Genomic DNA, 26296 nt, shown 5'->3' with positions numbered 1-26296 from the left:
CCATCAGTCAAGAAATGTAGACTGATGGCTGTTGGCTACCAGCCCCATCTGTGAGAAGGCTGAAAAGGTGGGGGGGAAGACTAGAAGAAGTATGTAGAGAAAATCCTTCATGGCAGCAAAAAGAGTAGGGAAGCTGTCCTCTAGCAACATAGGTTTTCTTTTCTTCAAGGAAATAGATTTTTTCCCCCCTGATTTCAGAATTAATGCAGCCACTGAACTACTATAGAATCAGTGGTCACCTTGTTCTATCAAGATACAGAACAGTATGTCAAATATGAAGTTTCCAAGAAACTGTTAACAGTGGTTAATCTATAGGAAGTTAATCTATAGTGGTTTTGCCCATAGGAACTAAACATTGGGGGGAGGGGGAAGAAGAGAATATTGTGTTCACTTTTTACTTCTGTACCATTGGAATATTTTCATGATTTGTGTATATTCTTTGAAATGAAATCGAGGTTGAAAGCAATATATACGCCTGTTAAAAAGTCAACCTTGCATTTAAAAACTAAACATACATGTGTGTTCCTGTTTCAAGTATTAAGCTTGATTAATGAAAAGAGGTCATTCTTGCCCTCAAAAACATAAGAGTAGAGAAGGGTTATTGGGTTACCAATCTTCTAACTTTCCTTTGAGTTTCTATTATTCCTGGTTGCAAACTATATCAATAAAATATTCTAGATTATGGTAAACCTCTTTGGAAAAGTTATAACTACTCATTTGTGAAAAAATTAAGTATATCAGTACATTGTCCTATATTCCCAGTCATGATGTGGGCTTTTCATAAATATATTTTAGCTATAAATGGCTTAGCTATAAATGTAGGGAGAACTATTTCAATAAGATGCTGTACTTCATAAATTAACATTAAAAGATGAAACTATATGCCACCATTTAAAAAAAATATTTTGTCCTTTTATATAGAAAAAGAGGCAAAAGAGAAAGAAACCCTGATTACTATCATGAAAACCTTGATTGACTTTGTGAAGATGATGGTAAAATATGGCACCATATCTCCAGAAGAAGGCGTCTCCTATCTTGGTGAGAGTCCTATCTCTTTTGTTTTCACAGTGGCTAGTTTTCTTTGTCCAAAATGAATGAGAGATTTGGGAATAATTATTTTACTAACTTGATCATTTATACCAAAATAGCCTGACTCATCTGGGTTACCAGAATTGCCCAGCTTGACAATGTATACAAATAAAATTAACCTGACATTTTCAGTTCTTTATAGATCCAGTTCAACTACAAACATTTCACCTCTGTTGTACTCTGTTTTACTAACATTTTCTAATCATTTTCTCAGAGATAGAATTAAAATTTGTCTTTTTTTCAATTGTGTTCACATGGTTGGGAGTAAATGTCTTGATTTTAACCAGTGGGGTCTGTGTGTGGTGAGCACTGGACTGGGCAGCAGAAACTCTGCCTTCTGCTCCCAGCTCTGCCTCAGACCATGTCTGTCATGCCCAGGAGAGCATCCATCTTTCTGGACCTCAGTCTTGTATCTGTGAGATCAAAGACTCTGTTACCTATATCAGGGGCTGATAAACTATTGTTCATGGGCCCAATCTGTCCCATGACCTATTTTTGTATAGCACACAAACTAAAAATAGCTTTTACATTTTTTTAATGGTTGAAAAAAAGTCAAAAGAAGAATAGTATTTTGTGACATGAGAAAACTAAATAAAATTCAGACGTGAGCATCTGTAAATAAAGTTTTACTGGAACAGCCATGTTCCTCTGTTTTAGTGTTGACCATAGGTGCTTTTGTGCTACAGAGACAGTTGAGTAGTTGAGACTGTGTGGCCCACAAAGTCAAAAATATTTACTCTTTGACCCTTGATAGAAAATGTTTGTCAACCCTTGATTCCTTGAACTCTATAGATAAGCTGAAACAATCTTTGATTCTGCATTCTGGTTGTTAAAAGAAGAAAAGAAGAAAAAAAGCCTTTTGTTTTCCTGCTTTGGTTTAGTTAATTAACAAATACCACTCATCTTAGATGTCCTTTGGGCAAGATGAATTCAGGGCCCCTTACTCTGATCACTGACAGGGGATGGAGAATTAAATGGAAGAGAAAATATCGTAGGACAGAGTAATCCAGAGTTATTCTGTATAAATGCCATTTTTTTCTACATGAAAACTAGTTTTACTCTTTTTTTCTGATTATAAAAGAATATATTTATCTTTAAAAAAGTCAATGCAATAAGATGCTAAAAAGACAGTGAAAAACCACTCATAATACTAGCATCCAGGTAACATTCTGATTTATATCCTTCTAGATATTTTTCTGTATGTGTACACACATACATACCCATGTCATTTTTTTATCTTATTTTTTTTAATGGGCTTAAGTTACACACCATGCTTTGTGGCCTACTTTACCCACTTAATAGTAGATCAAAAACATTGTTCCAAATCAATCACTGTTTCATGTTAATACTTGGTGACTCAAAAATTCCACACGTAAGTCATTTATCCTATGAAAATAAATTAGATCTGCCACAAAGTCTTGTGTGCAAGCCAGGTATTTCTACTTTTTTTTTTTCAATTTTTAAGATTTTCTTTTTTCTTGGAAGTTGTGAACACTGAACTACAGTTTCACAAATTAGCAAGAACACTGATTCTTACCCTTTAAGAGTATAATTACAACAAATGAAGTATTTTTTTTTAATTGGGGTTTAGTTGCTTTACAATGTTGTGTTGGTTTTTACTGTACAGTGAGATGAATCAGCTTTATGTACACATGTATTCCCCCCAGACCTTGTTTTTTATTTTTATTCCACTATTATTTATAGGTATGCTGTCCAATGTGATAGTCACATATTGCTCTTTAAATTAACAATAATTAAAACTAAGCAAAATTTAAAATCTAGTTTCTCATTTGCTCTAGACACATTTGAAGGCCACAGATAGCCTATGGCTACCATATTGAATAGCACAGAAATGAGTATTTCCATCATTGCAGAAAGTTCTATTGGACAGCACTGGCTTATAGAAACAAAACAATGGAAATAATCTTGCTAACCCACAAGATTATTATTTATTCTTACTTAGACTAAATTTTATTTTTAATGTTTGTGTTTTTAATAATTGTATGTTTATAAACAATAAATATGGTTTAGAAAGACTAAGGAAATAGGGAAATGTTCATGATATACTGTTGTATGCTTAAAGCAATTTAGAACATAACATTAATTCTGGTGTTAAAAAATGGATATCCTGGGAGGGGATTTATGTATACCTATGGCTGATTCATGTTGATGTCTGACAGAAAATAACAAAATTCTGTAAAGCAATTATCCTTCAATAAAAAATAAATAAATTTTTAAAAATGGACATACATACATAAAGTTAGAAAGAAATATACCAAAATATGATCTGAGCAAAATAAGTGTTATTTTTTTCTTTACAATTTTCTTATCATTTTCATGTATAACTTTTACAATCAGAAAATGAGTTGTATGTAAAGAATTTTCTGTACAAGCATGTTGGCTTTTGACCTCCACTGCCATGGAGGTATACTCTCAGACCCCTGAGAGCTCAGATGCAGCATGAGTAGAAGGGAGAGAATTAACTAACCTCTTCTGCTCCATCTCAGCATGTGACAACGATCAGTGGTCTACACTTCTGGTCTGGTCCCAACAGTATGTGGTGACTACAAAGGTTGCCAGCTGTGGTTGCTATTTCAGAAAAGAAAGCAGAAGGCATCACACAATAGAATATACTGATTTTCATCTCAAAAAGGGATGGGGTAGGGTAGAAGAAAGAATTTTCTTGAGGCGAAGTAACACAAATAATGGAATCTTTGTAGACTAATTGTAAAGAAATGCTTGTTTGCACATAGTCCTGTCCTACTAGTGAGATGGATATCTGACTGGTTAAATAAACTGAATACCTAGAGTATGGATTCAAATTCACTACTGCCTTGAAGTGGTGAGTGTCTAGACTCCTATCTGGTAACACCTACAAGATGTTACTCTAAAGAGCAGAATTAGGACAAAGACAACAATACAGATTTTGGCTTAATGTGAGTAGAGAAATTCTCACCCTTAAGACACTTAACATGATGGAGGTCTTAGCTAACTCTTGGGAGTAATCATTTTGCAGAATATAAGTGTATCAGATCAACATGTTGTATACCTTAAACTTACACAGTGCTCTATCTTAATGAAAATAAAAAATTTAAGACTAACAATAGAACTAGCTGCCTCATAGTGAGGGCCCTGAGTGACAGAAATCCAACTGTTTGGCTTATGCAAAAAAGGAATTTATTTCCTTATGTAACCAAAAAGTCCAAGGGTGGGATAGTCTAGCTTCACGTTTGTGAAGCCCACCAAAGTGTGAGAATCCATTTCTTCTCCATCTCACTGACTCTCTGAATATTGATTTATTCCACATAAGCAACTCCATTATGAAACAAGATGGCTGGCACAGCCTCAAGCTCACATCTTCATGGTATACCAATCCTCATGGAAAGAGAACATCTTTCTCCTAGAATTGCATCTCATTGGCCTGGCTTGAGTTATCTGCTTCTCCTAGAACTATAGCCCAAGGGATGGGGGAGGCAGACCTGGTTTATTCATGGATTGTAGCTCACCAGGCTCCTCTGTCCATGGATTTCTCCAGGCAAGAACACTGGAGTGGGTAGCCATCCCCTTCTCCAGGGAATCTTCCCAACCCAAGGATTGAACTGGGGTCTGGGCTTTCCTGTTGGCTCAGCTGGTAAAGAATCCTCCTGCAATGCAGGAGACCTGGGTTTGATCCCTGGGTTGGGAAGATCCCTTGGAGAAGAGAAAGGCTACCCACTCCAGTATTCTGGCCTGCAGAACTCCATGGACTATACAGTCCATGGGGTCACAAAGAGTCGGACACGACTGAGCGACTTTCACTTTCTCCCATGTTGCAGGTAGATTCCTTACCATCTGAGCCACCAGGGAAGCCCATTCAGCCACCACTGGAGCCAAATATGCTGAGAGTGGGAGAGGTGTGGGCTTTCCAAAGGAAAATCAAGATGTAGTTACTAGGAGGCGTTGAGTAGACCAAAACCACAGGTGTTCAGTACAGTCCCCAACCCTGGATGTGTTCTAGCACTGGCCAGAAATGTGGAAGAGACTTCTGCAACTGACTAGGATGCTGAACTTGAGGACCTCTAATTAATGCCTTTCCATCCTGAGAGTCAATGATTTCCAGAAATATAATCCATATCAAAGCATCTTACTAGCAGTGTTTTGCTTTTTTGTTTCATTTTGGTTTTGGCTGCACTGGGTCTTCTTTGCTTTGTGCAGGCTTTCTCTGGTTGTGATGAGAAGGGGCTACTCTTCGCTGTGGTGTGTGGGCTTCTCATTGTGCTGGCTTCTGTTGTTGCAGAGCACAGGCTCTAGACACAAGAGCTCAGTAGTGTGGTGTATGGGCTTAGTTGCACCTCACTTGTGGAATCTTCCTGGATCAGGGATTGAACCTGTGTCCCCTGTATTGGCAGGCTGATTCTTATCCACTGTACCACCAGTGAAGTCAACTAGCATTGTTAATATTGTGGAATTACTATTGTGATAATTGGGGTGAGATTTAAACATTTTTAGTAGAATTTTGAAATCATCTTTCAAGACATAACATTTTATTTCTTCTCCTCCCTCTTCCAGAAAACCTGGATGAAACAATTGCTCTTCAGACCAAGAATAAACTAGAAAAAAATGTTACTGACAATAAGAGCAAACTTTTCGCAGGTATGATTTTACTATTTATTTTCCAGCTTTTATCAAAGTAACCCTTTTGAGGGGTAAATCATAAATGTCAGTAAATACTGGTAAAGAATTACAGATTTCAAAAAGTTTGAACATCTGAAATCCAACCATAGGATTAAGTAGCTATAACCTTGGCCAGTTTCACTACAGAATCCGATCCCAAGAAGCACTAAAAAGAAATGAAGGCTTTATTGAAGACTTTTAGGTGGTGGTTTGTGAATAAAGATGACAACTGTGTCATGAGTTAAACAATCCTTTCTAAAATTCTCCTTTAGGTATCTTTTTCTCTGCCCAGATCACCATCACCCAGACCACTGTCCTGGACCCTCTGTCCCCTCTCTGCTGTTCCCTTCCTTGCTGTCCCCTTCTCTCTGCTCTGGGACAGTCTGTGCCCTGTGTGGTGTGACTTATGCCCTTGTCTCGGTTTCTTCACCCCTGCATCTCCACCCATCACCCTGCTTAGCATGTCAAATGCCATGGGGTAGCCTTTCAGGGATGCAAGATGGGCAAAAAGAGAAAAGATTGCAAACTCTTATAATTTTGTGTATACTTTAATTTTGTGTCCCTACCACAGAGATTATGTACATATATTTGATATAATACATACCCCTTTAAAATGATGTTTTCAAGCAATTTTTAGTAACCTGGAAACATTGTTCCATAATGATGCTAATGACAAAAGCAAGGAACAAAATTGTACTACTAGGAAAAAATTATGCATCAAAAAATACGTATATAGACACACTACCCCACAAAACTAGTAGTGGATATTTTACAAAATGAGACAATAACTGATTTCTTTTTTCCTATTTTTCTGTAGTAATAAACCTTTTATTGAAAAAAAAAGCTTATCACTAGACTGCTTGATGTTCCCTAGTTTACTGACCACAGTAATGCATTACAGTTGTTTTTAAGGGGTTACTTACTTCATGGTTTGATTCTTTAATTCAATATAGCATTTTTAGAAATAAATATAGGGTTTTTTTGGCCATGTTGTGTGACCAAATTGTGGGGATACTAATTCCTCAATTAGAGATCAAATCTTTGTCCCCTGCAGTGGAAGCAGGGGGTCTTACCCATTAGATTACCAGGGAAATCCCAGAAATACAGTTCTTTTAAGTGAGAAATGAGCAAGGATTATTATTGACAGCAAGGGTCCAACTTTCTTCTTTGTGTTAGGGTGACCAGGGGTAAAGAAGTGTGAAGAAAGAGGCAGGAGAGAAGTCCAGCCACAGCCTCAAACCCTTATGTGTTATTCGAACAGACTGTTCTTCAAAAATAACATTGAGGAGATGGGGCAACTGCAGTTATTTTCATTTGAAATCAAGACTCAATACTTTGGAAACTGACATATCTCACTTGAATATCTTTGTTGATTAAAATAAGGAGAATAACACAGTGTGATAGAATGAAAAAAACACAACCAGAATCCAGAAAACTGGGAGTGGGGGAGTTGGCCCAGCTCTTCTGCCAACTCAGTGGCTTAGCACATCCCTTCCGCACATCTCTCCCCTCTTTGGGCCTCAGTTTCCTCTTCTGTCAAATGGGGAGGGAGAGGAGTCAGACTAGGTAATCAGTAAGATCCTTCCAGCTCAAAAAATGGTCTGACCTCAAACTATACTTTTTCAATAAAATTTATTTCTACACTGGGAATTAATACATGAAATAGGGTTATAACAGTGTACAATCTGATTACAGTGCCATCAGAGAAGAGTCATGAAGAAACAGACAGTACCAAGGAAGAAGCTGCGAAGATGGAAAAGGAATATGGAACCTTGAAGGATTCCACAAAAGATGATGACTCCAACCCAAGAGGAAAGACAGATGAGCACAAAGGTACGAAATTGACAATTAAATTGGGGAAGCAAAAACTTTCACTTGAAGTTTGATCCGAAAGGCAAACTCCCACCAAATCTGAGAAATTAGCACCATCTGTATAGAAAGAGTTCAGCATGTGGTACTTTATTTGAATAGAAATCTTTTTTAATGGCCTTGAGTCTTCTGGGATGGCAAATTGGTTTCATCTTTTGAGGGTCTTTAGTGTCCAGTGGGCTGTGCTTGGGGAGAAACATTCATGACCATTTGTGCATTGCTCAATGTCTAGTTTCTGAACTTATAAATTAAGCAATTTTTATTTAAACATAATTGACACTCCTCTAAACAGTCATATACTACTTATTCAACAAAGTCATCAAAATTTACAGATTTAACAAAGCAGATTTGCTTAATCATTTATAGTGATTGCAACCTGAAACTTTCAAAAACTTGTTTAAAAATAAATCAAATATATCAAATTTCCTTAAATAACCTAAATACTTTAAAAAAGGCAAAAAAAAAAATAAAAGCACTACACTAAACTAGCTAAGTAATTATAAAACCTGTTTTTATCCTTATTCTTACACATTCCTGGGGTTCAGTTTTTACTCAACTCTAGTAAGTCTATATTGGAGAAGGAAATGGCAACCCACTCCAGTGTTCTTGCCTGGAGAATCCCAGGGATGGGGGAGCCTGGTGGGCTGCCATCTATGCGGTCGCACAGAGTCGGACACCACTGAAGCGACTTAGCAGCAGCGGTAAGTCTATATAATACTCCTAGGTTTTGAGACACATTACCATGCCCTCAAAGAAAGATACTCTGTTAAGTTGCAAGTTCAAAATCATTAACCCTCAGATTTCAGGTCATTATGTGGGATCTGGATGCATAGTCCAGTGTTTTGAGCCCCTTTAATTACAAAGTGTTCTGGTTATGTCATGGAAAATTTCTATCTGTTTCTCAGATATTCTTTTTCTGAAACTCAGTGTCTTTACCAGAAGTTGTGAACAGATGGCTTAAACCTACTTTTTTTTTTTTTTTTGTCATTATGATATATTGAACTCTTTGGTATAATTGGAACCTTGTTTATATCTTATCTGTATCTTATTAGTAGGGTCATCTAGAGGTTTCATTCCCTGGAAGCTGAGGGAGTGGATCATTGCTCTATTGGGGGTGAAGGTAGCAAGTATGACATTCAACTATTTTATCATCTAGAAACACGTCATTGGGGTCCTTTTTCATTGTTTAGTACATATAATCCTTAGTGGCAATGAACTGAGAGACTTTGCTTATTTCTTGCTGTAATGTAAGGCCACAAAAGCTGATCATGTTCTTGTGATATAGCTCTTTTTAACTTTTTATTTTGTATTGGGATATAGCCAATTAGCAATGTTGTGATCCTTTCAAATGAACAGTGAAGGGACTCGTCATACAGATTTGCTGTTGTTCAGTCACTAAGTTGTGTCCAACTCTTTGCGACCCCATGGACTGCAGCACTCCAGGCTTTCCTGTCCTTCACTAACTCCCAGAGTTTGCTCAAACTCATGTCCATTGAGTCAGTGATGCCATCCAACCATCTCTTAGCTCTTAATTTTGAAGAGACTGATCCACATGCAAGTTCCCAATCTTTCCTGCTCATACAGAAACAGGTTCACATTCATATTTGTTAACAGACCCATGCTTAAAATGTCTGTGTATTAAGTAGAAAAGAAACTAGCTATTTATGTATTACCTTGTAACTTAGTTAACACCAATAAAAGTACAAACTATCTCTCTTATATTAAGAAATTAAAAGATTATACTACTTTCTTTGTTAACGTCCATGCATGCATGCCAAGTCTCTTCAGTCATGTCCGACTCTTTGAGACCCTATGGACTGTAGCCCACCAGTCTCCTCTTTGCTAATATCTTATATTAAGTTTTTCCATTTTTGTAAGTTGTTCCAGTTGATAATAATGGTGATGATGATGATTTTTCTGTTTAAATTGGTGTAGCTTAGGCAGTAGGAACCCTGCCTCCAAGTTCTTCTGTCCCTTTTGCACTGTACCCAGTGGTTTTTAAAGCATCTATGCTCTCTAGCAACAAAAGCCTTTAAAAAAAAACTGAAGTATAGTAATTTACAATGCTGTGTTAGTTTTAGGTGTATAGCAAAATATGTATGTATATTCTTTTCAGATTCTTTTCCATTTTAGGTTATTACAAGATAATGACTATAGTTCCCTGTGATATACAGTAGGTCTGTATTGTTTATTTATACATATTAATAATAGTGGGGGCTTCCCTGATGGCTCAGTGGTAAAGAATCTACCTGCCAATGCAGGAGATTTGGGTTGGACCCCTGGGTCAGGAAGATCCCCTGGAGAAGGAAATGGCAACCCACTCCAATGTTCTTGCCTGGAAATCCCACTGGGCAGAGGAGCCTGGTGGGCTACAGTCCATGAGGTCACAGAGAGTCAGACATAACTTACTGACTAAACAATAACAACAAATATAGTAGTGCATATCTGTTAATCACGAATTCCTAAACAGGCTATTCTAGAGCTACTCTGAAGTTTCCTGCCCCAGGACTTGAAATCAATTCTCCTTCAAAGAATTCTGGTTCCTTTATATAGAAAATATAGAAAATTAAACCTAAGTTATACAGATTCAAATGAGTGGTGATGTTGACCAAGGGTACTGCAAGTATTTCAGTTGCTCGGACTTTTTGAGACAGGGCCAAAACAGAACTTTTTCTTAATATATGAGGTTCATGTTGATCTTTCCTATCTCATGAAGTTTTAGATTATTATACCTTTCTTCTCTCTAGGCTGGATTTCGTAGACCATCGCAAGTTTCTTCTACATTGCCATAGCTGACATGTCAACTCTAATTGTTCGGTAATAGCCTATGTTGGGAAAGGTTATGAGGCTGCATCTGGACTCAGGAGGAAAGAATGTTGCAATGATTAATTAATTAATAGTGTTTGTCATGGGCATGGAAAGGGGGGATTGGTAATATATGTGTCACATTTGGTGAGTAGTCATGCTGCCTTGATACTTCCACTCAACCCTAGGCCCACTTTGGGTGAGTGGTAAACTTTTTCAAATAGTTTCTTAATTTGCCATCCTAGCAATTTTTTTTTTGAAGAAATAGAAAGATGGCTTTAATTGTCAGCCAGGGAAAGGGAGAACACAGTAGGCTTATACCTCAAGAATTGTGCCCCTGCTTCATGAGGGGCCTGGGGGATCATATAGATGGGGCTTGCAATCAGGGGTAGGAGCTAAAGAACAAAAGTGTAAGGATCTTGTATTCTTCTTCCTCTTGCTGTATTTCAAAAACAGTCATAGGCTGGCATCTAGTAGCCTGGCCAGCCAAGCATTTTTAAGTGTACAGTTCAGTGGCATTAAGTTCAGTCATATTACTGTGCTATGATCACATCATCCATTTCCAGAACTCTTTTCATCTTGCAAAACTGAAATTCTATACTCATTGAATAGTAACTCCCCATTCCCTCTGCCTCTCCAGCCCCTGGCAACCACCACTCCATGTTCTGTCTTAATGAGTTTGACTACTGTAGGTACTTCAGATAAGTGGAATCATGCGTTGTCTGTTCTTTTGCCACCAGCTTATTTCACTTAACATAATGTTCTCAAGCTTCATCTGTGTTGTAACATGTGTCAGAATTTCCTTCTTTTATCAGGCTGAGTAATATTTCATTGAAGGTATATACTACACTTTATCCATCTGTTTGTCTGTGGACACTTGTGTTGCTTCCACCTTTTGGCCATTGTAAACAATGCACTGATGGGTGTACAAATACCTCAAGACTCAAAAATCTTTAATTTGGGCAGGGGGAATACTCCTAGAAGTGGAATTATTAAGTCATATGCTTCGCTGGTGGTTCAGACGGTAAAGAATCTGCCTGCAATGCAGGAGACCCTAGTTCTATCCCTGGGTTGGGAAGATCTCCTGGAGAAGGCAATGGCTACCCACTCCAGTATTCTTGCCTGGAGAATTCCATGGAGAGAGGAGCCTGGTAAGTTATAAGTCCATGGGGTTGCAAAGAATCAGACATAACTGAGCATACACATAATTCTACTTTTAATTTTTCGAGAAACCACTGTTTTCCATAGCGGTTTCACCCTTTTACATTCCCACCAACAGTGTGCAAAGGTTTCAATTTCACTACATCCTCACCAACACTTTTATTTTCTGGGTTTGTTTGTTTGGTTTTTATGGTAGCCATCCGAATGGATGAGTGGTGAACTTCTGAAAGATAGCTAACCAGGAAAAGAATGGTCCTGTGGCCTGAGCTAGAGAGCTAGGAACTGGGCAGCACAGAGGACTCCAGCTCAGTGTGCCGGAATCATCTCCTCTGGGAGCAACCCATGTGTGATGACGGTCCTTCCCTAGAACAGCATGTGCCATCATCTAGGAATCATGCTCATTGCTTAGGACAACACTTTATACTGCTGTGCAAATATCCCTAGGAATGGGTTCTCCCAGGTCTCTTTGCTTAAGAAGGCATTATGTAAAAAAAGGAATATGCAGGAGTTGATCCTTGGTAGCTCACTACTTCCTATTTAGGATGTAAGTGGAGACTAATGATGAGGTTAGATTTCTCATTAGGATTTCCATTCGATAATAATGGGAAGAGAGAAGGTTAAAACTCCATTCACTTAGTGTTGAACCCTTGCAATGGGCTGTCCTGAAACATTAAGAGTAGGGATTCAGGGCTAAAATTAATTCCCCCCTCGCCGCCCCCCCCCGCCCCCCGCAACCTGCCCCGGCTCCATTATTTAGAGACTTAATTTATTCATGCTATCCTCTTTACTCTGGAATAAGAAAAACTGATTCTAGTACAGTTTAGAGGATGCCAAACTGAGCTTAAGCCAAGGGCCAACATTTCTTGGAAAAAATGCAATTAATGCCCGAAAAGACATATTATGACATACATCTTTGTATTCATAGTTGCTTTATTTGTACTTTTCTCAAAGGCTACTTTTCTTCTCTGATATAAAACTCAGTGAGAAAACACCTGTTGTCTCTAGGTTGAAAAATAAAAGAATTCATGTGTGCGAAGGCAGGGTTGGCTGGATTTCCTGAGACATTTATTCAGTAATAAACATTTATTCCAATAGCAGGCTCAATATGCTCAGAAAGCTGCAGAAGGAATTTAAGGACCAATGTCTGCCTTTGAGGACACAGACAGCTCTGAAATTACCTAAGAATAGCTCTTAAGTCATATGTAGGCAAGTACAATGTGAGTCACAAGTGTATACAATAGGCTCCCTTCAGAGAGAAAGCTGGAGGACTTTCAGAGCAGAACGAGAAATGAGGTAATGGCTCAGCTAAAACCACTTAAGGAAATAATTAGAAACAGGACACATTGGCAGGAATATCTTTAGGAAGTCTGTTTTGGTCTTGTGACATGGGGTGAGGGTTCCATCTAACGACAGCAAATATTGATTAACCATGCCAAGCATATGCTGGGGTCTGTGAGGAAAGGGAATAATACCAAAACAACAAAAATAGCATACATCTATATCACTCTTCAACTTATAAAGAAGTTCACATGCATTTCACTTCAAGTTTAATGCAAAAAAATCCTATTTGCCAGTTATGTAACATAATCTATCCATCTTTATAAATATTGTAGCCTATTTAAACTCTTGCTTTCTACAGGGGCTCACACTAAGAATAATATTTTAAGATATTGATTTCTAGTTGATGCAGTTATTTGAATGATCTGATCATTATTCCTAAATATGGGGAAATGCCAGTGAAATCAAATTTACTCCAATTTCAGCCATATCTATAAAGGTGCCTAATGTTTCAATTAAATTGCTCTCTGGAGACCGAAGAATTGTGAAAGTTTATTCCATGATCTAATTGTGGTTCTTTTTGCCAGTTTGACATTTACTCTTTCACTTTTGCTCTATGAGTCACTGAAAATCTTTTTTAAAATCATCCAAGGGGCGAAATAAGCATTACCATACCCATAAACTCATTCCAGTGCTATCATTTGTCAATTTTATGGCTAGATAATGGAATTAAGTTGAAAAAGATGATCTCTAAGATAACTTTTCCCTAAATATCCTATCACTCCCCTATCTTCTTTACAGAAGCCAAAAAAGAGAAAGAAGCTTATTTAATTAATAAATTGATAATAAAGTCGACTAACTCATGGGGATGCTTTTATGTTTAAAGCAACGTGAGAGGAGAAAATTCTTGCCTTTATGCAAGCCCCAGGGCATTCTGTTAGAAAGGAGCAAAAGTACTGAAGCTGTCTTCTCCCAGTGAGTCAGCACCTGTGCCAGGAGCTCAGGCAGGCCAGAGACCTACCACCAACACAAGAGTGTGCAGGAGAGCAAAGGAGAATTTCTCCCCACATGTAGAAACCATGAGTCTTCTTTCAGAATTTACTCCTTAATTTACAAATAAGTAAACCAAGGTTCTGGCTTCCCAGGTGGTGCTAGTGGTAAAGAACCCACCTGTCAATGCAGGAGACACAAGAGATGCAGATCTGGCCCCTGGGTCAGGAAGATCCCCTGGTGGAGGGCATGGCAACCCACTCCAGTATTCTTGCCTGGAGAATCATATGGACAGATGAGCCTGGCGGGCTATAGTCCTTGAGGTTGCAAAGAGTCGGACACGACTGAAGCGACTTAGCCGCAGCAGCAAACCAAGTTTCAGAAGATGAACTGACTCACCCAAGAGCTCATAGGCAAACAGCGATAGAGCTGGGCCTTGAACTTGTGTCCCTTGACTCCCACCACTGCCCATCCCTCCCAGCATCCCATGCTGCATCTTGCAGGCATGTCAAGTGGCATCACTTTGCACAAACTCTTTTGTTTTGTTTTTGTTTGTGCTTCAACTTGTCGAATCTTAGTTCCCCAACTAGGGATTGAACCAGGAATCCCCAGGATTGACCACCAGGGAATTCCTACCGAAATTTTTTAACTGAATGGCTCTGGAACCCACCTTGGCATCCATGATACCACTATCAGTTGCTCTGTTCAAACCTGTACTTGTACAATCTTTACTGCACAGAATTTTAAGCTATATATCAAACAATTTTCACAAGCACTGTTTTTGAACATCTAATATCTTTAGTATATCCAATATTCAGTAGGTTAAACATACTGATTTCTACAGAGTTGGGTTTTTTTTTTTTTTTTTGGAGGGGGATGTTGGCAGATCACAGGAGCATGTCAGAATCAGAACAAATTCATGTATATACAAGGATATTTCTCTTGCAGGGCTGAGAATCAGAACAGTCAGAAAAGCAGGGCTACATCTTGACTCTGGCCCTCTTCCCATCTGCTTCAGCATATGTTTTAAGGCTTGTGCCATATTACCTCAGCCATGAGCTATTTTTTTCCAAAGGAAGCTGAAATTAATTTGAAAATAGGCCAGCTTTCCAAAGTGGACTCTCATGGGCTTTCAGTGCACACTATGTAAATAAAAGATCTGCTTTACAGCTCCTGAGAAGAGGAAATGTAAATAGGAACCAGCTGCTTCTCTGAGGGCAGAGAGACACCTGATTTTATTCCTGTTTTTTCCAGTGCACCAGCAAATGTAGTGGCGGGGGGCAGGTGGGTTCAGTATGAGTGAAAGTGGTTTCCAAACTTTGCCCCGCATTCAAATTGACTCAGGATTGTTTAAAAAAAAAAGTCCTGATACTTAGTCCCTCCTCCAGATATGCTGATGTAATTGGTATGAGGAGTTGACCCGGGCATCAGGATTTTTAAAAGCTCTCCCAAGTGAACCCAACGTGCAGCCAAGATGGAGAAACACTGCCTGTTGTTTGACCAGTTTGGTAACAACAACAGGCACTAAATCTCCAGTCTAAAGGGTGAATTTTACCCAATTCCATTCATTAGAGGCCCCAGATTCATTCTGGTTCAGGTTCTGACCCTTACTCAGCTGTCTGCTTGGGCACATCACTTACCCTCTCTAAGCCTGAGTTTCCTCATGGGCGAAATGGGACCAATAACGCTGATTTCATAGAGCTCTGTGAAGATTAAATGCCATGTGAATATAGTTTGTTTAGCACAGTCATAGGTGTTTTAAATTGTTTCTGATGTAACTACCATTTAAATTCAGAACCATTAAATTTCAAGTCTTGTAAATAAGCAATTCATATTTTGAAGAAGGAAGGAAAAAAGGCAGGGAGGGAGGAAGACCTATACAGTTTATTCTTCTTTAAAATTGTAGTTTCCCTGGTTTGGATTCCATGCTCACAAAACAATCTTCTGATTATGATTAGCTTCTATATAAGAAGGCTTCATCCATTTACTTGTTGAACAAATATTTATTGAGTGTCTATTATTACATGTCAAGCTTTATTCTAGGCATGGGGGTACATTAACAAACAAGAACTGTTTCTAAGGGAGGAAGATAAATAATAAACTTAATAAAGTATATGATATGATAGAAAGTGATACGTATTATGGATAAAAATAAAGCAGAAAATGGCAATGAGGGTGATGGGGGGTTCCATTTTAAGTTAGGGAAACTAGCCTAATCCATATGTTTCGATCCACAGAATAGTAGTCTTCTTTAAAAATGTATATTTCTTTATTTGGCCTGCACCTGGGCTTAGTTGCAGCACGCGGGACCTTCCATCCTCGTTGTGGCATGTGGGATCTTCAGCTGCGACATGTGGACTCTCATTTGCAGCATGTGGCAGTTCCTCGACCAGGGATTGAACCCAAGACCCCTGCATTGGGATCTTAGAGTCTTAGCCACCAGGGAAGTCTCAAGATTACCAAAAAAAAACACAAAAAGAATTTGTGCAAAGTGATGCCTTTTAATGAATTACAATCTAGTTTTCTTTAATTTGCAGTAAATTCATTCTTTGTTGTGGATTGATAATGTTAATATGGTAAATAAAATTATTTTTCATGCATTTCATACTTTTAAAATTCAACACCATTTTTATAGGTTATTGGTCACTGAGCAAAACCAACCTGACAAGATGATGCTGGGTCTCCCGATTTCCAGTTGTCTTAGGTTGGGTTCCCTTCAAAGCAGATGCTGAGAAGGGGATTTGAGGTGGAATTTTTAATTGGGAGGTGACCTCAGGAAGCTCTACTGAGGGACAGGTCTATGAGACAGGGGAGGCAAAGGAGCCCCTACAGTGTGTTAATGAGCAGACTTCAACTGTGGTCGGTGAGACTCAGACCTCCAGGGACCATGTGGAATGAGCCCAAGGAAGCTGGGGTGTGTATCTGCCCAATCTGTCCACCCTCAGCTGAGGACTCCTATAGTAGCATATCTGGAATAACGGAAGCATGAGGGTAGAGAATCAACAGTGTCTGCTACACTATCGTCAAAACCTCATATTTATATTTTACTCTAATTGAGAATTTTTAATGCAATATATAAACAGAAACTAAGCTGTGATACTCCTTTTCTCAAATAAGCTCTCCACAGGGTGTGGAGAAAAGGGAACCCTCCTACATTGTTGGTGGGAATGTAAATTGGTGCAAGCACCATGGAAAACAGTTTGGAGGTTCTTTACAAAACTAAAAATAGAACTGCCATATGATCCAGCAGTTCCACTTCTGGGCATATATCGGGGAAAACTAACGCAAAAAGATACACGTACCCAGTGTTCACAGCAGCACTAGTCACAATAGCCAAGACAAGGAAACAGCTTAAATGTCCATCAACAGATAATGAGTAAAGAAGATGTGGTACACACATACAATGGAATACTACTCAGCTCTGCAAAGAATGGAGAAATGCCATTTGCAGCAACACGGATGGACCAGAGATTGTATTAAGTGAAGTCAGAAAGAGAAAAATCAAAGGCTGTATGATATCACTTATATGGGAAAGCTAAATATGATACAAATATCTATGAAACTGACACAGACTCACAGACATGAAAAACAGATGTGGTTGCCACTGCTGGGCGAAGGTGGGGGGAGGGGAGGGGTGGGTTGGGCGTTTGGGATTAACAGATGCAAACAATTACATATAGGAAGGCTAGACAACAAGGTCCTACTGTGTGGCACAGGAAACTATATTCGATATCCTGTGATAAACAGTAATGGAAAAGAGTATCTACATGTATGACTTAATCACTTTGTTGTGCAGCAGAAGTTAATACACTGTAAAACTATGGTTCAATAAAATAAATTTTAAAAAATTAAAAAATAAGCTCTCCATATTAGGATATGATATCACAGGTAAGATTGTGGGAAGAATGCTTAAAATTATTCAAAGAACAAGACTATTTTCACACATCCTCAAATGTTTTAGAAATTCTAATTACCTGATGTGCTAATGACAAATTATTAACTGTTCATTAAAGCAAACCCTATGAGAAACACTAATTGATTTAAACTCATTAAAAATAATGAAATTGCGTTCTTTAGAAATAGTCTACACTAAGATTTCTTTCCTTGTTCAAAATGCCTTTTCTAACAGAATTAATACAAAATAGAGAACACTGGTTTTTGGTTTTGTTTTGTTGTTATTCTTGTTACCAAATCCAGATGTTCTTCTTACAAAAGGGCAACAGACAATGAAAATCTCTACATTCTTTGTGTTGCGATGTTATGACATCCGTTGGTGGACATTGGTCTTTCATGAGCTTTAATATTCTTAAAAGAAAAGCATTAAAATCAAGGCTTTTTCTATACAGGCAATTGAAGTGAATAGGGACTAGAAATTGTGACTCTTTTCTTTTGTTCACTTATCTCTTTTTGCAAAGGAGTTTCTTTGTGCTTCTTTGGGGACCAGTTAACATGCAACCCAGTGGGGAGGTAAGAGTGGGCTTACAAGATCAGGAAGATGCTCAGGAAATCACTTAGGTGAATGTGGTGGAAACTGAAACATCAGCAAATCTTAAGGCAACGTTACTATTCATGGACTACAATCAGATGTTCCCAGCTTCAAGCATGGCTCTACTTCTTACTACCCTTGTGATTTTCAGCATGTTACTTTCTGTCTCTAAGTCTCAGTTTCTTCACCTATTAAAATGGGGATTAAATAGGATTAGCTCAAAAGGTTGTTGTGATGAGTAAAAGAAATCATGTATTTGGGAACACAAAACACAGCCACTGGTACATAGTAAGCACGTAGTACAGGAAGCTCAACCAAGAGGTCTGGTTAGGAGACTAGAGGCAACAGGGCTCAAAGAGGGTTCAGAACAGATGGTGCCCGCACTGAGCCCTGGCAGCTATTGCTTCTGCAAAGGCCCTGGACTTTGAAGGCGTTTTTTTCTTGGGTCATCCAGTATTCTTCAGGTCACCTGATCTCTTGATGCAGACACTCTAAGCATTAGGGACTCACCTGATTAAGGAGATGGTTGACTCTTTGATACAGAACAAGGCTACATCAGTGTCCATGTCTGAATACAGTCTTTTCTTTTAGATAAGTAGCAGGTAGCAGAAACTTAGCCAGACTAGAGTCATAATTTCAGCTCTGTTATTTCCTGTATGGCCTCAGGAAATCACTTAGCCTCTCTGAGCCTCAGTTTCCTCATCTCTAAGCTGATGACAATACCTACACACTGCAGACACAGTGCATCTACAGGGTGTCACAGAGCGGATACTTCAGTGATGCCCATATCCTCCTGCCACACTTAAAGCCTATCAGAGAGTTTTACATCCGGGGGAGTTTTAATACTAGAATGAGTTCTAAAGGTCTCTATCCAAGCCTTGAAATGAGGTCCAGGTCTCCTCTTCATCTCAGTGTTTACACACTCCCTCCCAGATTGGACGAAGGCCTGTGTGCAGCTTATCCAAAGCCATAGACTTGGACTTATCACTTATTTGGTGTTGAATTCTTAAGTATCTGCCACTCTGATTCAGTTCTTGACCCGATAATACACCTTAGTTTGAAAGAACCATGCCTAACTGGAAATGAACCAATCTGAGACTGGTAGGAACCAACCCATCCAGTGAACTGAATCAAACTCTTCTTTGCCAAGATAAACTGTATTTATTTGTGTGTGGGGGATAATGGCCCCTTGATATTACCAACTTGGACCTGCCTCCTGGATGCTTATCCCTGTTAGGGACACTCTCCAAGTGCTCGTTAAGTCCAATGTTTGTTCATGGTCTCTAACAGAAGTGTGATCTTTACAAAGAGATGCAGATGGTTTTTATGAGTGTTTAATATAGGTGCTCTTAAATTTTTCAGGGAAAACAGAAGCCTATTTGGAAGCCATCAGAAAAAATATTGATTGGTTGAAGAAACACAACAAAAAGGAAAATAAAGAAGGTAAGGATTTAGTGTGGTTGTTAATTGCAAACATCACCCATTTGTCAGGAGCTCTTATTTTGTAGTTTTTTATTAGCCATGCAGCCTTCAGGGTCTTAGTTTCCCAACCAGGGATGGAACCCAGGCCCCTAGCAGTGAAAGCACAGAGGCCTAACCACTGGACCACTAGGGAATTCGCAGGAACTGTTATTAAAGACCCTCATAGTCAAATTAGGCTAAAGTCCCCTCTCAGCCGAAAAGACTTGGCACCACCCCTCAGATGCAAAAGGGAACAGACCTCCACTTCTCTCAATTTTTAAATCATCCTTTCAAGCAAAGGCATTTTCTTTTCCATTTTGTTATGAAAAAATGTCAAACAGAAGCAGAGAAAATAGTATAATAAATCCCCACAGACCCATCACCCACCTTTAGTAATTATCAACATTTTGTCCATCTTCTTTTGTCTACCCCCCCCCCCCTTTTCTTGAAGTATCTTAAACCTTTCCTGGGCTCCTATTGTGTGCACCCTGCAGTCACAAAGGCAGTCACTCACTCACTTAAAACAAATCACAGAACCAGACTCTGTTCTGAGTGCCAGAAATGTGAAGGACCATAAGATGCAGCACCCCCCACCCCCTGCCAAATGACTCACACCATCAAAAAGCTCTGGGGGGCCTCGCTCAGGACTAACATGATAAGCATGGTGGTGAAGAGATAAGAGGAGAGGGCACATCTCTTTACACTGGGAGAAAGGGCTGCAGGAAAGCCTGTGCTGAAAAGGCAAGGAAGAATTTTTGAGTGAGGAGAGATGGAGGCCGAGGGAACACTGAGCACAAAGACATAAATGGACAAAAGAGAGTGATGCATTCTGGGAACTGGAGCCATTCATTTTCCCAGGAGCACTGGGGTGCTCTGTTGGGAGGACCTGCAGACAGAGCCAGGGAGATGGACAGCGTCCAAGTCAGGAAAAGGCTTGTGCACCCTGCAAAGGAGGTTAATTTTAGCCAGAGGAGACTAAATCAGGGCTTAATTAGGTTAACGACTGAGAAGTCTTTCTGGCAGCAGTGTGGTTACAGATTGAAAAAATAAAACCTCAGAAACCAGGCAAGAGATAGGAGGCAAGGATTTGGAGCAGGTAGGATGGGGCTTAAACCAAGGTGAGGGCAGGGGGAGAAAGAAGAAAGGAGAAACTCCAGAGCCACATGGAGAGAGGATTCTAGTATGATTTCCAGGAGTCTAGCCAGAGTAGCTGATGCTTTTAAAATGAGAGGAGCAGGGCTTTTCAAACTTGAAAATGCATTCACATCACCTGCCAGATCTCCTAATGCCCACAGGACCACTAACTCAAGCTCAAGGGGCAGGACCCAGGCATCAGTATTTTTTAAGCTCCCATAATTCCACTGTACAACCAAGCTTGAGAACCAATGAGACAGAACACAGTGGGAACAAGAGGTGTTTTCAGCACTCCTTTAGCCTGTGATCATACAAGTCGAGCAAGGTGGAAATTATTATCAGGCCTTTACACATATTTTATTTCATTTGGTTCAAAATGATATGAATTAGCCAGCTGTCATTTCCATTAAAAGTCACATGAACCATATTTCACCAATCTGTCATTGATTGAAAAATGCACCATTGCTTCATGTACCACTTGAGAAGAAAAATTATAACATGCCATTAATAATGGCAAAGACTTTAAAATTATTTTTATAAAGTTTATCTTAGCATCAGTATAATACAGTATGTACCAAAATGCATTCAGTATGTACCAAAATTCAGTGTAAATTGTACACACCAACCATAGTATTTATGTTCTTTCTTTCACTGATTAACACATAAATCTGACTTCTGGTCATAACCGGCAACATCCTGCAATTCAATCTTTCTGTTCTAGAAATGACCAACTAGTAAAGCATGGAACGCTGGTGCTTGCATATTGGAGGCTTTATGAATAAACTTCAGAATGATAGTGTTGGGTCTGGGCTTCCTTCTGCCTCTAGGAAGTGAGGGAGACATGCATTTCACCCTTCTCAAGGCAGAAACAGTGAGCTCTTCCTCCACTACATTTATATGTGCTCTGCCTGGTCTGGGTCGTCTCTCAAAGCCTGTGGAGACCCAGTTCCTAGAGCCATACAGTGGCTGGGACACTGTGAACAGGAAATCTTACCATTGGTTCTGACCTTCGTTACCCTCTGCAGATGCCCTTTGCTTGACAGGGGCCTGGGGTGACCTGAATATACTTCCCAAACTCAGGAAAGGGAGGGCCACATGATGTGACAATGAAGAGAATAATGAAATCTTAAGCAGGCTTAAAAAGAAAGTCTGTACTTTTCAAAAAGCGAATAATAGCCCTTATCCTTTTTGAGTCTTAACAACCTTAAAACCTTTTTAAGTTAGCAAGGTAGCTACTCCTGGTGCCCTCTAACCGCCAGCTAGGGCAGAACTGGGAGCGGCTCCGACAGCCTTTCCTCTGCACCATGCTGGTTTTCCACCCCATTTTCACACGGTGACAGCCATGTTATAAAGAAAAGTTTTTTCCATTTTTCCATTTCAAAAGAAAGCAAAATATTTTCCTGTTTGTCTATTCAAATCATCTGTTCACAGATGTTTTGGGGGAGTTTGCCTTTTGTCCCACTAAAGATACTGACCCAGAACCAGTTCTGAAAAGCCAGTGTTATAAATAATTTGAACCAGTGCCTCTTGGTGCCCTGTGAGTCCGTCAGGAAGCCACTTGAGAGGTGCGCACAAAATATACACTCAGCCTGATTCTGTAACTCGTGCCTGAGAGAATGGAAAGTCAAAACTGAAACAAAACACTTATTGAATGTCCTGCACGTGTTAGATGCTTCACATTCAGTACTTCAAGGCCATAGAACGATCAAAGCAGTGACTACAGACAGACCTGAATTCAGAACCTGATTCTATCATAACCTGAGCAAGTGACTTACCTCCTCTGTCCCGTCTGTTCATCTCTGAAATGGGGACACTAACGCTTTCCTCGTGGGGTTTTGTGAGGAGCAAATAAGATGCGGTTGTAAAATGCTCGGTGCTGCTAGTTGTCTCTTCAGTCATCATGGCCGTGTTCAAACCAAAAGGAGCAAATGCCCTCCTAACAACCTCTCTCTGCGCCTCAGCTCCCCTTGATATGATAAACACCTGATCCTTGTAAAGGGGTCCTTCTGGTCTGGTTTTCCTTTCATGCAGAGGCTTAAAGATGCCTGGGTGACCCAGGTTCAGCTTCTAGTCAGGCTAGCTAAAGGTGGCCATGGAATGCTCAGAGCTTTTGTACCGCACCCTGCACCCCCCCACCGTCCTTTCTCTTCCCTTTACAAACTGACAGAAGGCAGACCTTTGTTCCAGGAGCTGCCAACAACCAAGATGAATGGCATGGCACCCAAGAAACTCAGCCTCAGGCAGCTCATGGCCTAGGGGGTGTCGTGGAAGACCTACATGCCCAATCATGGGGGTCATGTGTCATTCGTTTTGATGCCTCCCTAGGATGTATTGTATGTAGCGATTTAAAATGATGTTTCTGAGGAATATCAATGTTCACTGTATAAATTGAGTGAAGGGAATTAGTTATTAATATAAGGTTAAATGTACCCTGTGATCACAACTGTGTTGAGATATACACTGAAAAGCTAAAAGGAAACAGAACAAAATATCCACTGAGGTTATCAATGATAATAGAATCCAGGTGATTTAAATACTAATTTAGTGTTTCTATATTTTCCCTATTTTAAAACAATAAGTATATAATACTTAAAGCATCAAGGGAAGATGTGGGGGTTTTTTTCCAAGCCTTCAGAAAGATGCCACCAGCAGCCTCCTTATTTGGTTGAGGATCTCTTTGTTTTTTGTGGATGGTTCAATGGTTTACATAAATTTTTTGTTTAAGTAGGACAGAGGAACCACAAAGAGGTTATGGTTTCGCTTTTCACTCCCTGCATACAATTCAAACAACATGAAAATCAAGGTAATTCTTAATATGGAAAAAAAAAGTGGGTTGTCATAGCAACATGGGCTTACCCAGTGTAACAAGTTGAAGAAGTCAGAGCACCTGGTTCTGATCATAACTTTTACTAGCTGTGTGACCTTGAATAAGGAACTTAAGCTTTAGGGTCTTGTTACCCACAGTGTGTTTCCTGGACCGGCAGCATCAACATCTCCTGAAACCTTGTTTAAAATGCAGAATATGGTCCCCTTCCCCTACTCAGGCCTACTGAATACAGATCTGCAAGTTCCCAAGAGCCCCAGGTGATTGATATAAACATTAAAGTTTGTGAAGCCCTGGTTTATGAACCTGTTCCCTTTCTGGTCAAATGAGGGCTATTCTCCCCACCTGAATGCCTCAAAACGTTGTGATGAAAAGCAGATGGGATAATAGAATGCATATAAACATGATTTGAAGCTGTAAACTACTGCAACAAGGCCAAGAACTAAAACGCCTTCCATTGTGAAAGATGGGCGTGGTAACTGCGTTGCACAAAATGCTTCACCAATAGTAATCAGTGTAATGGATTGTGCTTTCCTGATCTTTGCTCATGATACTCGAATGATATTTTCCAGATTATGACCTTTCAAAGATGAGGGACTTCATCAACCAACAAGCTGATGCTTATGTGGAGAAAGGCATCCTTGATAAAGAAGAAGCCGATGCTATTAAGCGTATTTACAGTAGCCTGTAAAAATGGCAAACGACCCAGGAGTCTTTTAACTGTTTCAGAAAATGTAGTGTAGTTTAAAACACTTCTAATTCTGTGATTAAAGTTATTTTGACCCAACGATTATTAGAAAGTGCTGAATTTACAGTAGTTACTCTTAAAAGTGGTTAAAACAATAGCTTTCTTGCCGTAAATACTATCTGAAAAGTAAAGTTGTATGTAAGCTGAGAGTTTGTATATAGAATTCTTATTTCCTTATAGATTTACATTTTATAACCAGATGTATGTTGCTTCGGAAAAGCCTGTAATGGAGTGAACTTAAAGCTGAACCCTCATTCCACTGTGTCACACATACAAATACCCCCCCTTGAAGAATTGGGGGGCTGTTTTCAAGGCATGCTGGGTACCAAAGCACCTCATAGACTATCTGTTACAAGATGTCACTTCTGTACCTCTTCCACTTGGGGAGCTGAAATAAATTCACATTTCCTAAAAGCCTCTAGAGCTTAACGTGTAGCTATCAGCTTTTTTGGCTACGCCTGCTGGCTCTTTATCAGGCCCAATGGCACAAAAAGGAACCTGAAAAATAGGCATAGGATTTGCTGGATTTATTAACCATTTCTCCCCACTCTCAACATTTCCTATTAGTGGGATTTCAGAAATTGAGTTTTTCTCTTAAGAGGGATACCGAACTATGTACTCTCCAAGAAGACAAATGAGGTCATAAAATACTACATAAAGCAAGGTAAAAATTGATGCCAGACTCAAGTTATCCAAACTGAATTTGATCCAAGCCAAGGTTTCTCAACAGAGAGCAAGAGGACCAGGGAGTGGGGTAGATAGATGTGTGTTCTTGACTCTTAGCAACCCCATGGACTGTAGCCTGCCAGACTCCTCTGTCCATGGAATTTTCCAGACAAGAATACTGGAGCGGGTTGCTATTTCCTCCTTTAGGGAATCTTCCTGACCCAGGGAAGGAACCCACCTCTCTTGCATCTCCTGCATTGGCAGGCAGATTCTTTACCACTAGCGCCACCTGGGAAGCTTGGAAGGGTAAATATAAAGATAAAAATCATTCCCTTCCTTTGGGGGACCATGGACACATGTATATGTACGGCTGGGCCCCTTTGATAGTCCACCTGAAACTATCACAACATTGTTAATCAGCTACACTCCAATATAAAATAAAAAGTTTTTTTTTTTTAAATCATTTCCTTCCCTGTGAACCAAAGCTTGTAGATGAGCTTCCCTGGAGGATAAGGTTAACGAATGTTAGATCCTTGCAACCCCTCTTCCTCAACCACCACCACAGACACAGTCAAGAAACAACACACAGTGATGCTTCCTCCTGAAGTGTTAATGCTTTGAATTAACAAACCAAAGAATGCTTTGAAAATGTATTATTCGGTATAAATTAATTATATATTTTCTATATATTTCAGTTGAAAATCATAAAAATAACATAATGCTTTGTATATCGGCTATCTTACTTCAGATGGCTTCTGCTACCTGTCTTGAACACCCCTACCTCGTATTCAGTTTTTGGTGAGGAATGGGGGACATACAGAGAAGCTACAAATGGTGTTTTCACAGGGAGGAGACCACTGCTGCTTCTCCCCACCTTCTCTAGAGTTGCAAAAACAAAAACCACAGCCTGACACACAGAGAAACAAAACTCATAATGTTTTAGAAAAGCTAGTGCCCATTGGTTAATAGTGAGAAGGAACTAAAACATCTTTGCCTGAACTACCCTTGCCAAAGCACAATGAGTCAGATCATGTGAATGACTCATCTTTGATAAATGACTCGATTTCACCATGGCCTGTAGTCCAAAAATGCTGCTTCTACATTAGAGAGAATTAACTGATTGTGACCCAAG

General features: G+C 39.4%; 1 protein-coding gene across 4 annotated transcripts in view; it reads left to right on the top strand.

Moving 5' to 3' along the window:
• Positions 1 to 25617, top strand: part of SCG3 (secretogranin III) — a 38309-nt gene extending 12692 nt beyond the window's left edge. For 2 of the 4 annotated variants that reach the window (XM_061428755.1, XM_061428753.1), the window contains 6 exons: positions 922 to 1038; positions 5638 to 5721; positions 7438 to 7575; positions 19694 to 19774; positions 23655 to 23729; positions 24323 to 25617. In XM_061428755.1, the coding sequence (XP_061284739.1) occupies positions 922 to 1038; positions 5638 to 5721; positions 7438 to 7575; positions 19694 to 19774; positions 23655 to 23729; positions 24323 to 24441 (614 nt within the window). In that variant the 3' untranslated portion in view covers positions 24442 to 25617. The remainder of the gene's footprint in view (positions 1 to 921; positions 1039 to 5637; positions 5722 to 7437; positions 7576 to 19693; positions 19775 to 23654; positions 23730 to 24322) is intronic. The other 2 variants (XM_061428756.1, XM_061428754.1) reach the window with 1 other exon arrangement.
• The last annotated feature ends 679 nt before the right edge of the window (positions 25618 to 26296 follow it).

Source organism: Bos javanicus, chromosome 10, assembly GCF_032452875.1.
Source record: "Bos javanicus breed banteng chromosome 10, ARS-OSU_banteng_1.0, whole genome shotgun sequence".
In the NCBI taxonomy this organism is placed as follows: Eukaryota; Metazoa; Chordata; class Mammalia; order Artiodactyla; family Bovidae; genus Bos; species Bos javanicus.
The sequence above is the reverse complement of the archived record's forward strand: the minus strand, read 5'-3'. Positions and strand labels throughout refer to the sequence as shown.